This window comes from Sarcophilus harrisii, chromosome 2 (assembly GCF_902635505.1).
Source record: "Sarcophilus harrisii chromosome 2, mSarHar1.11, whole genome shotgun sequence".
Taxonomy (NCBI): Eukaryota; Metazoa; Chordata; class Mammalia; order Dasyuromorphia; family Dasyuridae; genus Sarcophilus; species Sarcophilus harrisii.
In genome coordinates this window covers 616,409,910-616,429,544 of record NC_045427.1, presented here as the reverse complement: position 1 = coordinate 616,429,544, position 19,635 = coordinate 616,409,910, and the positions used below count along the sequence as shown (strand labels likewise).

Below are 19,635 nucleotides of genomic sequence, written 5' to 3'. Positions count from 1 at the left end.
TGGAAACCCAACAATTCCTCAGTAACATAGTCGTAGAGTATAGTCTACCCCTCCAGGGACACAGAACAGTTGTGAGGGCCAATGATGCAATGCAAAAAGTGCCGACTCCAAAGTCAGAAGCCGAGTTCAAATCTCAGCTTTGTTTCTTGTCCCATTGTGAGACCTCGAACAAGTCATCTCTCCCTAATTCTTAGTTTCCTTCTTCAAAAAATGATGTGGTTCAACTAGTTGAACTTTAAGGTCTTTTTCAGCTGTAGCTCTGGGTCCTTTGGCTCCTTGAATGCAGTGAGTGAGCCTTTAAATGCAGGTCTTCCAGAACTTTGCTTATTTATTTTTGAAGAATGGTCTCCCTATCATCTAGTCTAAAAGGGCAGAAGTCACTCACAGCCTGACCCTAATATTGATTAGTAGGGAAGCCTTACTGTTTATCTTTCCAATCTGGGCCAGTTTCCTTAGGGAGCCTGCTGACCCTCAGTTCTTAGAGGCTCACCATAGCAGTCTTGCTATTGCTACTGCAGGAAAGCTCTTGAAAACTCAAGGAAGTACCAACTTCTGCTTTCTCAAGAGCAGAAACTACTATGGTACTATTCCATGTAGAATATCTTTTTTTTCTTAAGACAGGTCCTTGGGTTTTGTAGAGAATTTTGGCTATCGTCAATGTAATCTCTCAAAGGTCACTTTCTTCTGATTGAGGAGACAAATGAGGAGGTTGATTTGTTCTGGGGAGATTCATTCACATTGAGAAGGAATAGTCACCCATTAACTCTATAAAATCTATAATCCCATGATTCTTCAAGGAGAAAACTCATCCTGAGCAGAGCCCAAACCTCTTGATTGGGAAGTCTGACGAAGAGACTGGGGGACATTGAGTCCAAGAGTCCTTGGAAAGCCCCAGTTGGAGAGAGAGAATTCAAAAGTGCTTCACCAAACTTTTCCCGCCCCCCTCTACTTTATCTTTCCATTGGCCCTATTAATGGTGGGGGCCAGAGTAGTTTCTATTCCTGTGGTGTACAGAGTGAGAAATGGGGGCTGTTAAGAGTGATGTTTCAGAGCCTTGCAGGCTGCTGTCCTTCCACCTGGTCTTCCCAGGCCTTTAAGTTCCAAATAGGACACCTCTCTCCTTACCTATTGGGAACACAGAGCTGGAAGCTGAGATCATGGCCAAAGAAAGCAGGGATCCTTCTTCCCTCAAGAGAAGCCCAGCAGAAGAGCTCCTTAACCCCCAGATCTGAGGACTAGCCCGCTATCTCTTCAGAGGGTGAGATCTCCCACAGTCAGGCCTGAATCGTTGGGATGGGGATGAGAAGCAATTAATACTGGCCTGGTCCTAATTAGGTTGATGAATCAAAGACTCAGGTGAAACCCTGTAAGGCAGGTCCCTGACAGGCAAGGTATAAAAGCGCTAAGGAAGACCCTGTATTCAATTGATCCTGTATGGGAGGGGAATGAGAAGCTGAGTTACTAGTGCTGAGGTGAGTAAGGCAGGGGGTAATTGAGGGGTGAAAAGGAAACCTTTCCTCCCTAGTGACGACAAGGTGCCCATCCTAGAGACTGGGAAGCATTGAGTCTCTTGAGGCTGAATTAGTCTGTGGTAGAAATGTTAACATTGGTGTCCAACTACTTCCCATGCTCCTTCCTCGTGGTCCTAGGGACTCTTGCCCCCATTTCCACCTAATTCTCATTCCTTTCTCTGACTACCTGGCCCCACCTCCCTCAAAAATGCCTGGGATTGGAGATGAATTCGGGTCTTCCTGATTCCCAGCCCAGGGTTCCATCCACTATATCACACAGCTGACAGATACTGAGATATGGTATAAGTGTAGTGGAGTGAGGGAGACTCGAGTAAATCAATAGCAGATGGGGGAGGTCAGTATGACGTAGTGGTTACAGTCAGGAAAATCTGGGTTCAAATCCCACCTCCAACATTTACTAGTAAAAGTGATTTGCCCAAACAATAAGCTTTGGTACTTTAAGCACCAAATGGAGTGCAAAGAGTTCCAGTGCAAGGACTTCCTCACTGGGGGTTGGAGCGATCAAAGAAAGATCTCTGAAACTGGGGGTGGAGCTAGACTGGACAGTGGAGTGGATTGAGGGGAAGAGGAAGAAGGCATTTCAGGGGAAATGATGGATGGGACTGTGATGGGTAAGTACCGGGGACTTAATTCAAGAAGGCAGGCTGAGAGAGCTCCCGGGGAGCTTGGGATAGGGGGCTGCTAAGGGGAGTGAAAGATCATCTGTTCCCCAGAGTGTTTGGAGGTTGCTTGATGCACATTATCTCACTTGTCCCCATTTCTACTAATAAAGAAACCGCTGCAGAGGGCGAGTTGTTTGCTCTGTGGTCATGAAGCTAAGTGTCAAAGGTAGGATTCGAATTCAGGTTTCCAAACCCAGAACTCAGTCTATCCTGCTATCAAAGCTAACATTCCCAACCAGTGGAAAAAGCACTGGGTTCAAGTCCTGCCTCTGGACAAATTGCTAACTACTCAGTCTCAGTTTATGTGTAGAATGGGAGTGATGGGGATACCTCAGATTTCCCAACCAGTCATGTTGGTCAGGAACGGAGATTGACTCCACATCGTTATTGTCCTTTACACCTCTGGGCTTAAAGCACTGTAGAAACTTGGGTCTGTCCAGAAAATGACAATTTCTTATCAGAGTAAGCATATTCTTCACATCTACTATAGGATTCTGTTTTTTGGCATAGTCAGTATGTGGATTAGAGCCTTGACTGCCAGACTAACGGAACTTGCCACATATGTTCAGTCCATTTGGGTTCTTGAGGAAGGATTGGGACCATTGTTGTTCTGTCCCTCCCAGAATAATCTCTTCCAAATAAACTTTTATTAAATATTGCCATAGGTTTCCCCAGAATCCCTCCCTTCCCTTCTTAGAGAGCCACACCCCACATAAAAGTATTTTTAAAGAACACAAGGCATTTTTAAAAAATCAGAATTGATAAATATACTCTTTCCCCCCTCTAAAAAAAAATCCTTCTGATAATATATAGTCTGATTCCTTCACCTCCAGTTGTCCACCTCCCTCTCCTCAGTGATAGGAAAGAGAAGAAGGAAAAAACGATGCTTCCTAAGTAACAATAACTTTCTAAGGTTAAAAAAAAATAATAATAAAAGCAGGTGTTAGACCCTTCAGAAATGGAGCACTGTGGGTATAGATGATAGCATTTGGGCACAGCCCAGGAAGCATGGACTCCCCTACTCTCTAAGGACCACGGCCAAAGAAAAAACTTTTCTAGAGACAAACAAGACTTTAGGGCTCTCCTCTCTACCCCTCACTAAGCGCTACCCCCTGGGGCCTGGCTGCAGGGGCCTTGGGCTCAATCCTACTCTCTCACCTCCTAGTGCCCACTCAAGTGTCCTTACACTTGTACCAGCCCTGATTTGAGGGGGAATGGGATACCATGAATTTCTGTCCTTAACTCTTAGAACTCCAGATGACAGGAGGAATTGCGACTTTGGCACCATTTGAGCTTTCTAGTCATTTGCTAGGTGACCTTGCCTGCTGTCCGTAGGCTTTCATTTCTAACTCCCCAAAATAGAACAAGTTGGACTAGCCGCTCTGAGGGTCTTTTCCAGGGAAGATTCCAGTGTTTGAAACTCTCACTTCCTCTGCCTTACAGGGTGCGGACAGTAACATTTTTCTTCTCCGGGTGTCCCACTTGCACAGCAAAGCTACCCAGATAGGAGAGGGGGGACCCTGGCCACCAAGAAGCAGGACTACCTATATGGCCTTCTACCCCTACTGAGCAAGCTTCCACGATGGGCATCTCAAGACGGAATACAGGCCACCTATTGAAATATTTCCCTTTGTCTTCAGGGACTTGCCTAGAACCAAGGGGTGAGAACCCTGGACTTGTGATCATAGCAGTCTGTTCCCTTTGGGTTTTTGCCTCCTTGGCCCTGGCTTTAGAGCAGCAGCAGCAGGGGCTTTTCCCAGACCCCTCAACTCGGACACCTGCTGAACTTTCCCCGGAGGACTTCTCCACGTCTACCCCAATGCAAAATGACATGGACCAATCCCAGGGACCTTGGGGACTAGCCAAAGAGGTTGTCCCTCTGCCTTCTGAGAGGCAGACTGAGGGTCAGACAGCCCCTGGGAAACTTTCCCTTTCCCATGTGGTTCCTGAAGGTTCCAAAGACAAAGGAGCTTCCAGGTGGACACGAAACCGGCAAAACCAGAACTCATTTTCCTTGCTTTCACTGCACAGTTCTCTGTCAAAGCTTCCCCACCAAATCAGGGCTTTACATGCCAACGAGACCCTAAATCTCAAGACCCAGGGTCCCCCAAAAGGCCACATTGAGGAATCCCTTGCCCAAGTCAATCTGATAGATGCTGATGACTCTGGAGCCGCTGGATTGCCTCAAACTCCAAGCATCGACTCTTTGGGGACAATGAAACCAACAGAATCTGTGGATCCCATGGGGGACTGTAAAATCTGCCTCGGACATCACGGTCTGTCCACAGAGTCTACTGTACCAGCAGCTGCCTCCAAAGTTCAGCTGACGGCGGTGAAATCCAGCTCTAGAGCCTTGTCCCCTCCCCAACGTGGAGTCAGTTTTGCCCCTTCCCCTTCCAAGGAAGGCGTGGTATCCTTAAGAACACACCCGAACCCTGGGCCCCCAGAGACGCCCAGGTCTCCGAGCCTTCCAAAGGAGGCCAGAAGAGCATTTAGTGCAGTCCCCTTCCCGAGTTTGGGGGTGTCATGGGGCACAGAGACAGAGTCCCAGGTTCCCAAGCTTTTAAGAGCCTCTCTTTTCTCGCCCAGCTCAGAGAACCCTCGGGGGCAGACCACTTCCACAAGTGCCATCCCGGCTACCAGCTCTTGGCCCATCGAATCTGAACCTCATTCCAGGGGGCCTAAGAAAGTAGCCCCCACCTCTAAAGATTCTTCGCCCATCAGCCCCCCAGATCACATCTGGAACTCTGCCTTCCCCACACCAACCAGATTTGAGGAACGTTCTCCCAGTGTGATTGGCTCTGATCGGGAGCTCCCGGCAACTATCAAAGAACATGAGGGGCATTCTCGAGTGAGAGGATTTTGTAGAGACCCCATCCTTCAGCATGGCCTCCCCACACAGAGGTCCGAGCTATTGTCTGCAGGCAGCCACAGGGTCTTTGAAGAAGCATCCGAGCCAGCGGAAGCTGCCGACTCAGACTTGGGGTTTCTGCCGTCTCTTCTACCAAGGGGAGTTACACCCAAGGGAGGGCCGCCTCCTGTGGCCCTGAGCCCCTCAGCCCTAGGGAATGAGGTAAGTCAGCCCGATACTCTCTCCTCCCTCTTCCCATGTGTCCATAGGACTGAATTAACGCCCCACCATGTGAGTCCGGGGGAGCCCTTCCCCGGGCCTGTGGTGGCTGGTAGAGACCCGATGGAGCAGCCAGGCCCCCTGACCAGAGACCCCAGGTCTCACAGGCAGTAGCATTTAAGCTACCCCGAGCCCAGAATCCTCCTTAGAGCCCTTGGTCTTCCAGTCTTTAGCACTTTCATTGTTTCTCTTCTGCAGGAGACAGACTCCTCGGCTCTCCTGCCCGAGACCCTTAGGGCTACTTCCGAGCTTCCTTGGCCTGAGCCAACTCTGGACAAAGAAGTACCCGATACTCCAGTTACCCAGGAGCCTTCCACAGGCATAAGCCTGTATGGACCCACAAGACACGTTAGAACTCTTCAGCCTGGTCCCCACCAACTTGGGGCCGCTTCCAGCCAGCCCTCGTTTCCTGTCTTTCCGGGTGCCTCCTTCCCTGCTGCCACAGCTCAGGACTCTGGCTGGGCAGAAGAACCTAAGAACTTTGTGTCCAGTCCATCTCTTGCCCCCTTCCCAGAGACCCCTCTAATGGCTTCTCCGGGGGCTTCAGCCAAACCACAGACCAGCCAGGTGCCTGTTTCCAATGCGGCTGCTGAAGTTTCCCAGGTCACTTCTGTAGCATCTGCCCTCCAAGGCAGCCCAGGGGCTACAATAGAGCTGTCCCACCTCTCTGAGAACTCGTCCTTGGCCAGAAACAGCGGCCTGAGCTCCCCAGGGACCAGAGCCACCGGGGAAGGAACAGAGCTCTGGATGGCACAGTCATGGTTAGCCCACACTGCAAGCCCCAGTTCTCGGGTTGGGGGAGGCAGAACAAAGTCAGCCCCTTTCCTTTCTTCCCCCCAGACTCCTGCCCAGATTAAGACAAGGGCCTCGAAGGCTTCAGTTCTCCCTAAGCCCTCGGCCTCCTCTCAGCCTGTGATCCCAGAGCCCTCGGGAATGCCAGAGGAACAGCTGGAGAACATCTCTGAAGTTGGAGCAGGGTCAGCAAGTCTGGATCAAGTGGTTCCCACAGACCTGGCGGCATTCCTGCCTGCGTCTTGGGCCAAGGGCTCCACTCCGGCCCCACCGAGCACATGGGCCAACACTTTCCCATCTGAACTAGAAAAAGGTCAGACTTCTCTTGCTGGAAAGCAAGAGAGAGGACGCTGGCCCCCCCGCATGATGTCCCACCCTGTCCTGGGAACTCCGGCTCATGTTATTAGGTGGCTGGGCAGCAACCACTCCCCGTCTAAACTGATGATCGAGCCCTTAAAAAGGTCCACCTCTCCCATGGCAGTGCCTTCTCACCCAGAACCTGGCAGGGGAATCTGGAAGTTCCAGGGGGTCCTTCCAAACTACCCCTGGTCCACTTCTGAAAGAGAAGGCCTGATTGATCTCTCTACATCTGAAAGTGCTAGAGGGGAACTGACCAAGTCCACACTAGTGCTGGAAGATGACCAGGATGAAGATGATCTAGACTGGAACCCTAAGTTTGAGAATCACAAAATCCCTCTGAAGTTCCGTTTGAACCTGATCTCCTACAACCCAGCCCTGGCAGATAATTCTTCTGCCTCCTTCAGGAGACTCAAGTGGGAAGTCACATTTATGGTAAGTGGAATGACTTCTTTCCCCTTGAGGAGGTCTTGCCAGGAAGCCCAATCATGAAGACCAAGTCTGTTCCTCCCTTTTTACCCCAGTATTATAGGAAGAGATATAGATTCTCCAGGAGATGACGAAGTCGGAAGACTTGGGGCAAGAGCTGACACAGTTATTATCTCTGACTCTAAGTTTTTGTTTCTTTTTCTGAGTCTTTATTTCCTTTTCTATCAAGTGAGGATAACCTATGACCCATTCTGAATGACCATGCAGACCAAATCAGAAGGTATGAATGAATAAAAGAAAAACGCACTTATTAATTTATTGTGTGTCAATCACGGAGCTAAGCTCTGGGGGAACAGAAATGGAAAACTGAGATTGTGCCTGCTCTCAATGAGCCCCTGTTCCAACTACTGGAGAGCAGATATCCAGAAGGGAGCAGCAGCAGGGCCCATGGAAAGGCCCACAGCAGCAGAGCAGAAAGCTGCTCATCTCTTACAAAATACTGTTGAAATATAAAACGTGACCTTCTTTAGGAGCATTTCCCCCTAATTCCTCACTTTGATAGAACTTCATAATTTTTGAATAAGGCTTTCATGACGCCCAGGGCTATAGAGAGATGAGTCAACATTTGACAGATGAAACTAAGATCCAGAGATAAAACAATTTGCCTAATATCTGCGAAGTTAGTGCAAATTTAATTGATGATATTGATGATCAACATTAAATTTTTTAAAAAATTATTATTATAGCTTTTTATTTACAAAATATATGCATGGGTAATTTTTCAACATTGACCCTTGCAAAACTTTCTGTTCCAAATTTTCCTTCCTTTCCCTCACCCCCTCCCCTAAATGGCAGGTAGTCTAATACATGTTATATATGTTAAAGTATACAATATTAAATTTTTAATAAAATAGCATTTAGGTCCCTTAAGTCAGGGGAATCTCTATATTGCCCTAAAAGGTGCCCTCCTTAAGGAATTTACCATATTCCATTGATTTCAAATCCTGCCTTTCTGGACTAGACTTCAATTAAGCCAGGTGTTGGGTCCTTGGATTCATAGTGGAACTTAGTCCTACCTGCCCAATGCCCTCGAGTTCCCAAACAATCTGTGATTTGGATTCTGTTGTCTTCCTGATTCTTTCTAGTTTAGGCAGATGCTGTCCCACATGAATGGATTCCACGAATTCTATGTCTTCCAATTCTTGTAAGTATCTCTGAAGTTTCCCCTCCTCCAAATTGGGGAAGGAGCAGCTATGAATAGCCAAAGATTCCCAAACCTCCCCTCAGAAAGGAGGCTTGGTACTTGTTGACCTCCTGGGTCTCCTTGTCCCACAATGGTAACACTCAGTGGTTGGGTGCTTCTTATAGGAATACATTTCTAAAGCAATTGATGCAGCCAATCATTTCTCCTATTTCTAACTATTCTTTTCTATCAAGGCTTTCATGAAGATGTTTCCTTTGGGTTCTTGTATCAGTTTGGCCCCTCTTTCATAAATGGTTTTTAGTCAAGTCATGTCCTCCAAGTGCCCTCCAATGTTCGAACCTCTATCTTCTCCTTTTTTATTGTCTCACTCAGTGGTCTTATCAATTTCCATGGACTTGATGATTTTCAACTTCTTTCTCTATCCAGCCCTTGATTCCCTCCCGAGTTTCAAATCACCAAATGTCTTTCGCACATCTCAAACTAGATGTCCTATAGCATGCCCAAAACAGAATTCCTTATCTCTCCTTGCCCCACCTCCCCTTCCCTCTTCCCAAATTTGCTGTGACTGTCAAAGGTACCGACATCATCCCTGAGTTTCATTCTAGATGTCCTGCTCAGCAACTTGTCACCCATTTCCAATCTGCTACCAAATCTTGACATTTTCCCTATACGTCTTTATTTCCCTTCTCTCCTTTCACATGGCCATCCATCTAATCCAGGACCTTTCATAATTTTGCTTAGCTATTACAAAGGCTTTCTCATTTTCTCCTTGCCTCAAATTTCTCTTTATTCCAATCCACTTTTTATTCAACCCCCAGAGTGATTAGATATTGACCATGTCATATGGCCCTTCCCTTGTTCAATACTATCTCAACATCAAATACGGGGTATCCCAAAAGTCTCCATTTATTCTACAATCCAGCCACAACGACCTCCTTGCAATCCCCCATCTCCATAATATATACCTTATATCTGAAGGCCCCATGCCTAGAATGTCCTCCTTTTTTACTTTTATTTCTTGAAATGGCTTAAGCACTTACTAGGTCTCCAAAGGAAGGCAAAACAGACCCCCCCCCCTTTCAAGGAGCTCAAAGTATGAATGGGGGAAGATGTCATGCAAACAGCTCTTACATACAAGAAGGATACAGGAAAAACTGGAGACTTTCTCAGAGTGTTAACCTCAAGAAGAACTGAGAAAGGGGTTCTTGCAGAAGATGGGATTTGAACTGAGCCTTGAAGGAAGCCAGGAGGTGGGAGCTAGGAAGGCAGAGCATTCTAGGAGTGAAGGATGCCCGTGAGAATGCAGGAAGATGGAGTGTCTTGTTGGACAGTCCATAGATAAACGCAGAATACATGAGGTGGGGAAAATAGTGTCAGAAGAAAGGTAGGAATAGAAGCTTGTAAAGGACTTTTCAAGCCAAACTGAGGGTTATATTTGATCCTAGAGATGATAGGGAGTTTACTGGAGGAGGAGTAGGGTGGAAGAACATGGTCAGATCTGTGCTTTAGGAAGATCAATTTTGAAGCTGAGTAGATGATGGGATGGAATGGGGAGATACTTCTAGAAAGCGGGAAGATCAATCCTATTGAAATATTGAGATATACAAAGGCTGCAAATCTTAGATAACTGGAACAGTAAGAGGAAAGTTAACTTGTTGACTAATCCCTGGGGCTAACAGGTTAGGCTGGCACACCAGTAACACTAAGTTGGGTTGATGAAAGATGGAGCAGTTTGCGCCAATGTAACATAGGAGCAAATCAAGGAAGGCTTCCCAGAAGAAGCATTTGAGGGATGACCAGAGAAATCAACCCTCTTAAGAAGAGGGACTCTCAAGGAAGAAAGCTACCCAAAGGCTCATAACTCTTCTGTAGCTGGTAAAAGACTCTAAAGTTGAATTTCTTCTTCTAACCTGCCCCCCAGAGATGGATCTGTGTTTGTTCAGAGTGAGGTGGAAGTTACAGGAGACCCATATCCCACAAGCTCAGATATTATCCGTTGTATTGTCACCATGGTGTATCAAAATATGAAAATATACTTCTCATGGGTCGTGGACCTGCCATCTCTGTCTTCCAATGGTAAGTATGATTGGCCCTTAACCTGCTTCCCCTTTCTCCCTAGCCAGACTGGTCTTCTTTGTCTCTGAAGAAGCACCTAGGGCACATTGTTTTTAAAAGTACTTCCATCAGCTCTCATTTCAGCCTTCTGACTGCTCTGAAAATGTCAAGGAAATGGTTCCCCACCTTCCAGGGAGAGAGACATTTTTGCCAAAAGTGATAGTAGGAAGGTGAATTAGAACCCAAATTTCTAGTCTTCTCTGCATTACAATAAGGTCTTCAAAGAGAACCCGGCCCAGCATCCCATTTACTGTTGCTCCTTTCCTTCTTGATGCTATTTCTCACCATTGCTCTGTCATTGCCACTCTCCCTCTACCCTACATTTACAAGCTCCTTCCTTGCCTTGATGTTCCCAAAGGCTATGGGATGGAAAATCTAGAACCGGAGAAACTGCACATTGCCTTTATGGTCCCGAAGTTTGGTCTCCTTTCCATGGACGATGCTCTCCATTACCTTCTACAAAACCTCACGGACCAGGTGAGCTGCCTTTTTCTTGATTTAAGACTTCAGATCTGGGGACTAGGTGGAAGCCCAGCACTGTTGCCTAGGGCCTAGAAGCAGGCTGGAAATGAGAGGATATGTGAGCCTGAGAACACATTTCCAGGCAACCAGTGCCTGATGCCGTCCTTGCAAGTTTAAAGCTCAACTACAATCACATCTTCTACAGAAAATCTTCTCCAATCCTCTCTTAATTCTGGTGTCTTCCCTTTACCTGGTATCTAGCTTGTTTTGCATAGATTTGTTTGCATGTTGTCTCCCCTATAAGACTGTAAGCTCCTTGAGGACAGGAATCATCTTTTACTGCTTTTTTTTTTTTTTTTTAATTCCTAAAGCTTGGTAAGTATCCAGCATATAGTAGATGCTTGATACATATTTGCTGATTGATATAATTCTGAGTTTTAAAAATAAAAATGTCCTGTGACCCCAAGCAAGTCACTTAACCGAAATTGCCTCAGGAAAAAAAAAATGTCCTTACACTCCATCTTCTACAAGCAGTGGTCTTGCTCCTAGCAAGTGACTTTTATAAGTTCACAAACACCAGAGGCATATTCGGGAGCAGAACCAAAGTGTACTAAGACAGTATGGTGGGGAAAGTATGGGGCTTGAAGTTGGGGGAGATCGGAGTTCAAATCCTATTTCTGCCATGACAAATCCTTTAATCTTAGAATCCATATACCCCTCTTTAAAATGAGGAAAAGAATCCTTTCTCCTCAGTGTCCTCCACTTAAATGAGGATATGTATCAAGTCTCCGTGTCTGCTTTGCTTTGGCCTCCACCTCCAGGGAGGGGAGTGAAGTTAGTCCAGCCCTAGTTTTCCAATAGAAGCTTTGGAACGTGGTTTTTGAGCTGGGATGGACCTTGAAGCTGGTCCAGGTCAACTCCTACATCTCTGATAAAGAAAACCAGACCAGAGGCTAACTTAACTGAGCTTAAGTGACTGGTATGATAGAGCTGACTCCTCTGGGTCCTTTCCACTGTCCTCCCCAGCCTTCTCTGATAACTATGGCTCTTGTTCCCTTTCACAGATGATCCAGAATTTGGAGGCTCTGTTTCCTGTAATGAATATAGATTTCTTTGATATCAGGTGAGGATTAACTTTATTTCCACAGCACTGGACTATACAAAGCCACCTCTTTAACAATTCTCCAGTAGTAAAGTAATACATATAAATAAATTCCCATTTGACAGATGAGAAAACGAAGTTCAAAAGTTAAGGCAGAACCAAACCCTGGCATTCTGATTTCCCCAACCCAGCTTCTACTCTCTACCGATGCCCATTGCCGACAGGATCCAGTAATGAAAATTCCACAGCAAGACTTGGGTTTTTCTTTCCCAATCCCCAAAGGAAAGAATTGGGAAGAGTAGAGTTAGTGGCTTTTGGTCTGTTCGATATGGGACCTGGACTAAGTTGATCTCTTAAGAAGGAAAGGAACCTGATAGTGAATAGACTCCTGGACTTTGAATCGGAAAGTCCCAGATTCCAATGCTGCCTTTGAGACAAAGGGTGTGTAAACTGGCCGACTTGTTTAACATCTCGGGGGCCCAGCCTTTTTCTCCCCTTGTAACCCTGACTGATATAGGGTAGGGACTACTCTACACTAGGAGTAAGTTTCTCCATTCTAATAAATCATATAGTCCCACCATCTAGTCTCCCCACACAAGTAAGACCGAGGTCTTCCATTGCCACCTAAGGAGTGTTAGAAGTAGATAGTAACAGTGGTTCGGGGAGCCCTTGAGCCCTTCAAAGCTTGGTCCAAAAAAATCCTAAAAGAGAAACCCAGGAGGGAGATGACACAAGCATCCAGAACCAGAGAAACTCAAGGGTTTGAGGAGGTTTTTTCTGTAAAGGTTTTGTTCAAGGTACAGTGTGTGTAGAACACGATTCTGACCCTGGCAGAAGAAACCCTGTTCCTCAATGACCACATCTTCCCTCAGTCTAATTGGACCCAAGACACCTAGCCTAGTCTAAAGGACAGGCATTTGTATGGCAAATACAAAGGACTGCTTTTTCTCTTCTCCATGATTTTTTAAAAAATAAATGCTTCTGGATTTGTCACATCCCTTTCTGAGTATATTATCTTGCCTTGAGACAACAGCTTAAAGAAAATTTCTGAACTTAAGGAACTTCTCCCCCCTTTCCATCCTCAACACTTGGGTGGGTGGGGGGTAGAGTAAATGCCCATAGAAAACTTAAGTTTTTCTGTAGAACCCTATAAGTAGAACCCACTGAAAGCCCCAAAGCCGAGTGATTTAGCCCTAAAGTTCAGAGTTCCTAAAATTCAGAGTTCAGTGGAAGATAATAGGCAAGAGCTGCAGATCCAGGAGTGCCCTGGAAGGAACAGGGCCATTAGTAGTGTTCCAAGGCCCGAAAATTCTGGGTCCAGTGTTCCCCTAGACCAGCAGGTGGGATAGAAAGAACACTTAACTGCATTGGAGGCTCTGGGTTTGAATTTCACAGTTTCTACTTATGAGACTTTGGAGGTCATCTCTGAAACTCAGTTTCCTCATCTGTAAAATGAGAATGTTGGACTCCATGATGTCTAAGGTCCCTTCTAGCTTGAGATCCAGATTCTAGGATCTTCTAGGGATAAGTTGTGAAAGTTTTATCTGCCTGAGATAGGCAGGAGAAAAGACTAAAGGATGCTTTGGATATTGCCTGAGTCCCGAGTTACCTGGTACTTGGGAATGAGTTCTGAGGATGCTAAGAGATGCCAGCTGTCGCTAGATGTCACCCACGAGCCAAGGACCAAAGCTAATTAACCTGATAACCCTACCTTCAGAAAACTTTTCTGAGTACAGATTTGAGGGCACAAGTTTTCCTTTGATCAATTTGACCCCAAAGCAAAGTTCTCATCTCCAGATACCCCTGTTAAACTGCCTAGATTTCCTTTCATCAGGGAAAGAAAAAAAACTGATTTTAAAAGTCTCTTAGACTTTTCCTATCACCATGTATTTATCCCAGGGGAGTGTGTAAAGGAAATGTCAGGATAGTCAGAGCAGACTAAGGCTGGAAACTGTGAGGTGTTCTCCCTTAGCGAACCCCTGGCAGAGACGAAAGGTGCTCCGTTGAGGTCTGCTCTTCAGAAAGAGCTGGTTTTATCCTGGTTTCCCTCAAATGCAGAGAGAACCATGCTGTTCTTCCTCTCGCCCCCACCAACAATTCTTCCTTTGAAGAATGTTAACTTCAAGAGCTAAAGAGAACTTTCTGGGTCTTATTGCCCTCTGCTTACTAAAAACCAGCCTTCTTCTAATTCTGCTTTGAAGATAGAGATGCTAATTTCTTTGAGGTCCTTGAATGTACTGACCTTTTGTTTTCGACCAAGACCTACTCCTCTAAGGAGAGTCTCCAACCAAACTCTTGGCAGGAGTGTTCAGGAAGGCAACTGTCCAGCCCCATTAATGACTTGTCTCTTCCTCCCTCAGGGAGAATCAAGGCAATCTGTACCTGAAGGCGGAGGCCTTAATCCACAGCCAGACCTGGGCAGATATCCCCAGTGTCCTAGGAGCCCTGACTCATCTGGCCAAACTGTCCGTGGATCTGAGTTCACTCAGTGTGGAAGGTTGGTACCCTGCTTTCCCTTCCTTCTCTACCTTCTCTCTCCCTAACCTGGGTGGGGGGGTCTGGCCCAGTAGATCCAGGCAACCCCCAGGGATCACTGTTGATGGGTGTGTTTGTCCCATTCCCTCCAGGACACTACCTGGATCTGCAGCTCTTGCCCATTACCTTCCACATTATCAACAGGAAGTTTGAGACATTTTTGCTGGAGCCCGGACACCCAAAGCACCAGGCTTTCTTCCAAGACGTGGCTATTGCGGTGTGTGAGGCTCACCTGGGTGGGTGTGGGGGGGAGGATCCAGACTCATCTGCTTTGTCCCACCCTGGGAACTTGGCCCCTCTTCCTTTGGCTCCCTGTCCTCTCTGCATAAATCCAGAGAACTTTCTCCTCTCAAAGGCTTAGACTCCTGGTGGTTTGAAGATATCTGTTCATTTTATAAAGATCCCTCCTTCCTTAAGGAAGGCCTTTCTCCCACTGAGCACAATAATACCCCATTCATTATATCCTAGGGAAACTTCTTTCCTCTTCCCCCATATCCATTCATCGGTAGCTAGGGGAGGTTTGGAAGGCTTATCAGCCATCCCCTGGTGAGAAGTATTTTCTCTAACCCACCTCTTTTGTTCCTGTTGTTTTCCCCCACCTTCCCACAGGTGAAACACGCTCTGAGTAGTTACAGCGGCTTGCTGCAGGTGATAATTCAGGACTGCCTGTGAGTACCCTCTCTAGGGGAGCTGTTGGGGTCCAGTTAGAATGGAGAGACAGACAGAGAGACATATGCCTTGAGGTCTGCATCTGCTGGTAAGGATGAAGCAGAATGGAGAAGATGGGGTCCCCCCCCACCCCGCCCAGTCTCATTAGGAAGTTGAGTGTTAACTAAATGTCCAATAGGAAAGATGAAGTCTCTATGTACTGTAGGAATAGAAAGCAGAGGGGGTGATGGATGAAGAAAGACACAGAAAAGTGAGGACTCCTGCTAGTCCCCAACTGGTACTAGTAGGTCCGGGGAGATTTTTGACAGGTAGCCTAGAGGGAAAGGCAAAAAAGAGAGATGACCTGCCTCGTCTACAATCCTTCCTAGGGATGATTCCTTCATCTGTCTGGGAAAGCTACTGTTCCAGATCCCACTGCCCGAGGTCCAAGACATCCTACAGACCCTGCACAAGGCCATCGCCTCAGATGGCCATCTGGCGGACTCTCAGTTCCAAGTGAACTCCAGCTCCTTCTTGATTGCAGGTAACCTTGTGGGGTGTGGCTCAGGCAGGGGAAGGAGTGGAATTGAGGGTCCAGAATGGCCTCACACTGTGGGGACATCACATTCCTTGCTTCTTCCCAGGGCAGTATGAAATCCAAGGTCAGAGCCACAAAGAGGTTTTGCCCCAAGCACAATGTTTGTGTGGAAGAAGTGCTGCCTTTTCTCTGCAGCTGTCCAGAGACCCCCTGTGTCCCCTCTGCCTTCTGTTGGTCCAAACTTCCTTGGGGTTCAGAGCCAGGGGATCCTGCAAGAAGGAGCTGAATGGGGCTGGGACCAGTGGAAGTTGGGAAAGAAGGTCATTATATCTCTTCCTTGCACAGTGATACTCACGCTTGAATTGCCCTTCCTAAAGTCTATTTTTACTCACTATCTCCTTCCTTCAAGACCCCTTTCTCTTGCTATTTCTCCCCATCTTCTAATTGCTAACCAGCTCAGCCCTGACCCTCTGGTCTCCATGTTCCTCTGCTCTCCCTTTCCCTCTGTAATATCCATCTAACAAACTTTCCAACCTCACATTTCTTCCATCTTCTGGAGCTCTCTGAAACCTAGTTGTCTGCTAGGGATGTTATATCTCCTGCCACCCTCCCTAAAGCTGGCCACTCTACCCATGTCTTCCCCCACATACACAATCTGAAACATGGGGCCAGGAGTAATATTTCACATATTCCACATTCCTCACTGCCAAATTTCGGACCTTCAGCCACCATCATTCAGCAACCACCTCTGTTCCTTTCATAGTCACTCAATCCTTTCCAAGCCACTTGGGAAGTTCCTGGTCATTATTTTTCTACCTCGGTCTTCCCTGTCCCAGTCCCAAGCCCCTTTAGGTTTCCTCCGCTTTCTCTACTCCAGTGGGCCTTAGCCACACATTAGGACACCTCATCCTCTTTCCCAGTTCAACTGCATTAGATTTGAACTCCTTGAAGATGGGAATTGTCATCTTCCTTTCCTTGGCCCCCCAGCACTTAGCACAGTGCCTGAAACATAAGAAATACTTCTTGACTGAGAATAACTGAATTTGTCCAAGATGCTGGAATCACTGACCAAAGGGAGCCAGAATTAGAAAATCAGAGAAAGAAACTTGGACTAGTCTCCTGCTATGGAGGTCCCTTGACACTTCTACCAAACATATGAGAGGGTTTCCTTCTTCCTGAACTTCAAGCCGTCATACTTGGTCATCCCTCCTTCCAAGTCTGAAAGAAGGCTCGGCTTAGCCACAAAAGAAAAAAAGGTGGTATTTGGGCACCATAGCACATTAGTAGAGAAAATCTGATTTTTTTCAGCAACTATCCCATCATGCTGTACACAATGGCCTGTGTGTAAAGGGAGGAGACAGGGGGGTTCTGTGGGAAATCTATATCCTTAGATTCCCATGGATAAGAGAACATCTTGTGTTTGGAGCAAGTATTTTACCCAGAACCTAACAATTAGGTGACACAATGAATAGTGTTGGACCCAAGTTCAAATCTTTCTCTAGTCACTTGCTAGCTATGTAACCCTCGGTTTCCTCTTCTGTAAAGGACATAATAATTATAATGCTTACTTCATGAGTATGCAAAGCGTTTTGTAAAATTTAAAATCCTACAGAAATGTTTTTATTTACCATCATTATTATCACCCCTCCCTTCCACCAAGCAGGGATTGGAAGGGCCAAAGAATGGCTAGCTTACAATGTGGGGTATGGGCTGTGTGTTCCAGAAGAACACCTGGACTCTCCTGAATCCAAGAATATGGCCAGCATTATTTCGGTTGCAATCGGCCTGTCCATCCTGATTTTCTTCATAAGTGCTTTCCTTATAATCCAGGTAAGGAAGGTGGGGTGGGGAGAAATCCCCTCAAACTTGGGAATAAACCCCATTCCTTGTCTCCTAAGGAGAATCCCTTCCCCTTTCTGGCTGGGGGTTCTCAACCCCTAAAATGAGGAGCCTCCAAAAGGAGGGATGGGGGGTCCTTAGGAGATATAGCGGCTCTCTTCTCATTGGAGATCTTCAGGTGAAGGCTAGATAGCCATACTATTAAATGGATTGTTCTTTGGGAATGTGTTGGGACTGGACGGTCTGTGATTCAGGACCTGGGATCCTTTCAGATTCTGGGTTAGCCCAGCTAATCTTCCTGAGACTTTTCTCAAAGTCCCCTGCCTACCTGAACTATGCACATCAGAAATGTGGCCCCCTCGATGCACATCTCAGTGACTGGCCTGCCTGAGAATAGGATCCTAAAGAGGGGGAAGCAAACGGACAAATGGAGCTGAGACTAGAACTTGGAATTCTCCAATTTCTGGATCCGAAGTCCGTCTGCCTCTAGGAACTGTCTGCCGGCGCTTGGTCAGATCACCTTGACCTACCTCTGGCTCTCTCCCCTCCTATAGTGTATGAGGAACAGGATCTGCAGCTACTGCCACGAAGGCATCTTCCCATCTCCAAACTACCAGATGCAGAGCGAGATGATCGAGTTGGAGAGCCATCAGGCCGAGAGTCTAGTCTCTGAGGAAGATAACCCGGGCTTGGAAGTTGCGTTGGAAGAGGTGAGTCTGGGCCTAGGGAGCTTCCCAGAGAAGGCTGCCCGTGGTTCTAATTCATCTACTAGGTTTGGCAGCCACAAGCAAGGGGGTGGAGGGAAAAGACCAGTAGGACTCTGACAAAGTTGTGCCTTGAATCCAGATCTATGTCCCAGTCTCTTACTGGTTAAGTGAGTGAGTCGCATCTGACCTCTGGGTTTTCACTTTCCCCCTCTGTTAAAAAATAGGCCATGGACTAGGACAAGCTCACTTCTTCTGAAATGGAGAAGTAGAGAAGAGGGGATAAGTAGGGCCTAGTCTTGCCCAGACCCTTCCATGAGGGTCATCCCTCTTGTGCAGATCTTGGGACCACGGCAGAAATAAACATGCTCTAAAAAGGAAGGATCTGGGCCACTCCACCTCCAAACCCTGCCCTCATCAGGCTTTTTTTCTTCTCCCTTGTGTCTAGATGCTTGAAGATGGGTCCAGTTCCTTTATTTGGGAGCCTTCCCTTCTGATCTCATTTATGTCTCCTCAGGAATCGTCAAGCAGCTGCTAAAAGACCCCCTTTCTTGTACCAGGATCTCTGAAGTAATGAGCATAACTCCTCCTGCCTTGACCAAGAAGAGTTGCACAATCTCATTTATTCTCCTTCCCTCTTGCCATCAGTCGGTGTCTCCACTATGTCTTTAGAGTGAGATTCGGACCTGAGCATGGTTGGTTGTGTGTGTGCGTGGGGATTATTTTTTCCCAGAAAGAAGATTATTGTGAATCATATCCTGTTTGGATGTTTAAATTAAAAGCAATTTTTAAAAAACTGAAAAAAAAAAAAAAGAAGATTATTGTGAATCATATCCTGTTTGGATGTTTAAATTAAAAGCAATTTTTAAAAAACTGAGCCAATGTCTGGATTTCCTCTTTAATTTACTTCTCCTTTTCCCCATCATTTGGCCCAGGATTCAGTCTCCTCATTTGCTACTTCATTGCTACCTCTTTCTGCCAAAAGACTTGGGACCCCATCCCTGACACCTGCTCAATCTTTCCCAACCTTCTTGCCTAACTCATGGCCAACAACTAAATCCCAGTAGGAGCTCTGAAGCTACTGAGGTAATAGGGAGGAGGGGAAGGGAGACCGGCCTTGCTACAACCACCATTGTCCCTCTCACATTGCATTCATCCGCTAAGTATTTAAAGAGCATGGGCCTGGAGGTCAGATAGGGGCCCTTAATGATCAGAACTTCAGTTTAATATCTAATGTTAGAGTTGAAAAGGCCCTCAGGGACCATCTAGAGAAACCTTCACTTAAAAAGGAAACCGAGAGGATAAAATGGCTTTCCTAAGGTCTCCCAGGTACCAAGTGACTTCTGGGATTCAAGTGTAGTTCCTTGACACCAAATTCAGCATTCTGTCCATTGTATTAAATAGTGCTAGCCTTTCCCCCTTTGTGAAATAAGGGGTTAAGCTGGCACTCTGGGGTCTCTTCCACAGCTGGACTTGGTCTCTAGATTTCTCCTCCTCTTCCTTTTCCCTGCCTGCCCCTTAGTATCTCCCCCCCTCCCCCCCCCCAAGGGCTTCCTCTGCTGATGAGTGACTTTCTCAGCAGGATA

At 46.7% G+C, this 19,635-nt stretch overlaps 1 protein-coding gene across 2 annotated transcripts; it reads left to right on the top strand.

Moving 5' to 3' along the window:
• Positions 1 to 288: 288 nt before the first annotated feature.
• LOC111718861 (proteoglycan 4-like) lies at positions 289 to 18,847 on the top strand. Of its 2 annotated transcripts, none has more exons than XM_031956586.1 (14): positions 289 to 1,472; positions 3,638 to 5,267; positions 5,523 to 6,908; positions 8,048 to 8,106; positions 10,028 to 10,182; positions 10,580 to 10,698; positions 11,748 to 11,806; positions 14,146 to 14,282; positions 14,413 to 14,537; positions 14,930 to 14,988; positions 15,358 to 15,512; positions 17,230 to 17,336; positions 17,900 to 18,055; positions 18,498 to 18,847. In XM_031956586.1, the coding sequence occupies exons 2-14, from the start codon at positions 3,777 to 3,779 to the stop codon at positions 18,585 to 18,587; spliced, it is 4,098 nt and encodes a 1,365-aa protein (XP_031812446.1). In that variant the 5' UTR covers positions 289 to 1,472; positions 3,638 to 3,776; the 3' UTR covers positions 18,588 to 18,847. The 2 variants fall into 2 exon arrangements, with proteins under 2 accessions (XP_031812446.1, XP_031812447.1); XM_031956587.1 differs by having other exon boundaries at positions 1,404 to 1,472; positions 18,567 to 18,847.
• Positions 18,848 to 19,635: the final 788 nt, after the last annotated feature.